The 3,915-nt window shown below is 46.4% G+C and overlaps 1 protein-coding gene across 1 annotated transcript in view; it reads left to right on the top strand.

Moving 5' to 3' along the window:
- Positions 1-3,915, top strand: part of ZKSCAN1 (zinc finger with KRAB and SCAN domains 1) — a 28,233-nt gene that overhangs the window by 16,639 nt on the left and 7,679 nt on the right. Inside the window, exons 4-5 of the mRNA XM_017885976.1 lie at positions 2,473-2,564; positions 2,856-2,982. Coding sequence (XP_017741465.1) covers positions 2,473-2,564; positions 2,856-2,982 — 219 coding nt within the window. The remainder of the gene's footprint in view (positions 1-2,472; positions 2,565-2,855; positions 2,983-3,915) is intronic.

Below are 3,915 nucleotides of genomic sequence, written 5' to 3'. Positions count from 1 at the left end.
TTTTAAACTTTTTTGTTAAAATTCATACACACTCCAATCTGGGCAACAGAGCAAAAGTCCATCTCAGAAAAGAAAAAAAAAAAAAAAAAAAAAAGGCCAGGCGCAGTGGCTCATGTCTCATGCCTCTAATCCCAGCACTTTGGGAGGCCAAGGTAGGCGAATCACTTGAGGTTAGGAGTTCGAGACTAGCCTGGCCAACATGGTGAAACTCTGTCTCTACTAAAAATACAAAAATTAGCTGGTTTTGGTGGCATACACCTATAATCACAGCTACTCAAGAGGCTGAGGCACAAGAACGCTTGAACTCAGGAGGCGGAGCTTGCAGTGAGCCGAGATTGCATCATTGCATTCCAGCCTGGGCGACAGAGTGAGACTCCGTCTCAAAAACAAAACAAAACAAAACAAAAAAACACGCACCGTGATGTTTAACTCCACCACTGTTGATGTCCTTGTAAGTTTTCTCCACACTCCACAAGCAGAAGTCACAGGGGGGTGACCTCAGGAAACTGGAGAGGATATTCATGGTCTTAAGCACTTGATTATAGAGTTTAGGTTGCCAGAGTAACAATTTCAAAGACCCTGGCACACACAGTTGCTCTTTAGTAAATAGTTCTTAAATGAACTGAGAGATGTACATTTATTCTCAATTTCCTCTTTGTCTTGTTTTTCAGAGTGTTTCCTAACTCTCAGAAGGTTAAAAAATTAAGTACTGGGGACCAGGCACAGTGACTCATGCCTGTAGTCCCAGCACTTTGGGGAGCTGAGGCGGGCAGATCATAAGGTCAAGAGTTGGAGACCATCCTGGCCAACATGGTGAAACCCCGTCTCTACTAAAAATACAAAAATTATCTGAGCATGGTGGCAGGCGCCTGTAGTCCCAGCTACTTGGGAGGCTGAGGCAGGAGAATCGCTTGAACCCAGGAGGTGGAGGTTGCAGTGAGCCAAGAACGCACCACTGCATGCCACCTGGGTGATAGAATGAGACTCCGTCTCAAAAAAAAAAAAACCGTACTTGGTTGGGTGCGATGGCTCACACCTGTAATCCCAGCATTTTGGGAGGCCAAGGTGGGAGGATCACTTGAGCCCAGGAGGTCAAGGCTGCAGTGAGACATGTTTGAGCACTGCATTCCAACCTGGGTGACAGAGAGCCCGTTTTATTGTTGTATGGTTTGAAATAGGTACAAAGTTTGGTCATTCAGTTTCAAATTCATTTCTCAAATATACTTGTATCTCACCAACATCATCTATCTACCAGTAACATTTCCAAATCTAATAGTACTTGGCAAGAGGTGGGGAGGGGGTTAAATTGTACAATTTAAAATTTTCCTAATTCTTACGCATCACAGTTATTGTGATCATATGATAATGTTAAACTTTTGTCTCTCAGCATTTGAACCATGCATACATCTTATCAAAAAACAAACAAACAAAAAAAACAGTATTTATTGTGGCCAAGTGAGGGAGAAAAGTAGAGGGACAAAAAGTGACAAAAACTCAGCCAGAGGTGGCCGGACGCAGTGGCTAACACTTGTAATCCCAGCACTTTGGGAGGCCGAGGCGAGCAGATCACATAAAGTCAGGAGTGTGAGACCAGCCTGAACAACGTGGAGGAACCCCACCTCTACTAAAAATACAAAATTAGCCAGGCATGGTGGCACATGCCTGTAGTCCCAGCTACTCTGGAGGCTGAGGCAGGAGAATCTCTTGAACCCAGGAGCCAAAGGTTGTGGTGAGCTGAGGTCGCACAATTGCACTCCAGCCTGGGCAACAAGGACAAAAGTCTGTCTCAAAAAAAAAAAAAAAAAAAAACCCAGAGCTAAGGAGACCTCCTTACTTCCCTCCCTTTCTGGATATTGCTACTAAAGTGTTGTTTTTTGGGGGGGTCGGGTTTCATTGAGTCATTGAGACGGGGTCTCACTGTCATCCGGGCTGGAGTGTGTGATCATAGCTCACTGCAGCCTTGACGCCTTGGACTCAAGCGATCCTCCCGCCTCAGCAGCTACTGAAGATTTTAAAGCTGTGTTGTGTTTTCCACAAGTGTAGGCATAAATGGGATTCTCATATCCTGGTATCGTTCCTTGGACTGGAGGAAATTAGGAGCCAGACTTGAGTCAGGGGCTGAAGGTACCCACTTTCATAGCTGAGAATAGGAACCTGGGTTCCCATCCTGGCTCTGCCACTGGGAATGTGACATTAGGGAAGTCATTTGCACTCTCAGAGACTCAGTTTCCCCTTCTTTAAAATAAAAGTGTTGGACCAGGTGATTAGGACCCTTTTATGACTCCTGGTCAGGAGTAGAGGTCTTGGGAAAACTGAGGCCCTGTGTTCTCTCATTTGTGTTGTCTGGAATTCTCTGTTTGGGACCTAAACATTGAACAGTGGCTGGTGCAGGAAGGAACATGCCCCAAGCCCTTCTTTGAGCAAGGCTCAGAGCAGAGCTGATTTACTCACAGCCCCTTTCTCCTCCCCCAGCTCTTCCTGCAGCCCATGTTCCTGCTCCCCCTCATGAGGGTAGTCCCAGAGACCAGGCGATGGCGTCTGCACTCTTCACGGCGGATTCCCAGGTGAGCTGTGGCCCCTCTGCTCTCCTGAGTCCCCAGCGTCTGCCTCTGTTCCTGAGCTCTCTTCGTGGTCCCCACAGGCCACTCTGGATGCCCCTGCTCTCAAAGAAACCCCAACCCTGTCCCCTCCTTTTAGCATCTTTCTACCACAAACTTCCCCCCACCCCCAGGTTCTGGCCACCCTTCCCAGCATCCTGTAGCTTTGCAGCCACCTCTGTTCCTGACTCCAGGTTTGAGCAATGGGATTGTCCCTGAGTTTGGGGGGAAATGACTGTTTGTCTCCTGTTATTTCAGGCAATGGTGAAGATTGAGGACATGGCTGTGTCCCTCATTCTGGAGGAATGGGGATGTCAGAATCTGGCTCGGAGGAATCTCAGCAGGGACCACAGGCAGGAGAATTATGGGAGCACATTTCCCCAGGGTAAGACGGATGGATGCTTACTGTCTGATAAGATGGTTTTGTCTCTGTGTGTTAGCTGTGGAATCTCTGATGTGTTCAATTGGGTGTTGGTGAGGAGTTGGAGACTACCTACCCCCTTTTTTAGACCAGATGGAGAGTGAGAATGTTTGTGTTCATTTAACTCCAAAAGCATGGTACTGTGACCCTGATTCCAGGTGGGTTTTTTATCGCTAGATAGTTTTCGCTCTTTAGAATCAGAAATAATTGCATTCCAAGTCTTCACCTCTTCAGCCACTCAGTTGCCTGGGAGGCAGTTCTGCTCCGTTCCCATGGATTACAGTTTAGGTGCCTCTGTCGGGGGAATATCTCTTTCCTAGCAGAGATGACCAGGTGAACTGATCATCCGTCTAATCTCAACCCATTGTCCTGGTACCACATTCCCGAAACTACCAAGCATCCTTCTGTTGGCTTTCTGTCTTCTTCCATCCTGTGTGATTAGTGTGATTCCAATACACTGCTTTGTATAATTCCACAAACGTGCACCTGGACTGTCCTTGTGATGAGGATTCCAAACTTAATGGTGATTTTCTATGAAGAGCTCTGGGTCCTGGATGTATAGTAAGAATGAGGAAGTTCAAGAGGCATCAGCCAGATAAGACAAGGTGACACTGTTGGCAGACATTTCCATTTGTCTCTGCTGGATCTTAACCCCTCAGGACAGTGCTGCAAGGAAGCCCTCACGTGAGTACAGTAATAGGGAGGTCCGCAGCAAGCTTCTACCTGGAGAGGGCAAAGGGAGTGTGAATATAGCGTGAACATGAAGGATGTTACTAATGAAACATCAAGTTCTGTTTTTGATCAGGCATACATGGGGCTTATAATTTCTCTTGGTATTTGCTCTTTGTACTAGATGCTTTTTTTTTTTTTTTTTTTTTTTTTTTTTTTTTTTTTTTT

This window comes from Rhinopithecus bieti, unplaced genomic scaffold (genome assembly GCF_001698545.2).
Source record: "Rhinopithecus bieti isolate Rb0 unplaced genomic scaffold, ASM169854v2 scaffold_14454, whole genome shotgun sequence".
NCBI lineage: Eukaryota > Metazoa > Chordata > Mammalia > Primates > Cercopithecidae > Rhinopithecus > Rhinopithecus bieti.
The sequence above is the reverse complement of the archived record's forward strand: the minus strand, read 5'-3'. Positions and strand labels throughout refer to the sequence as shown.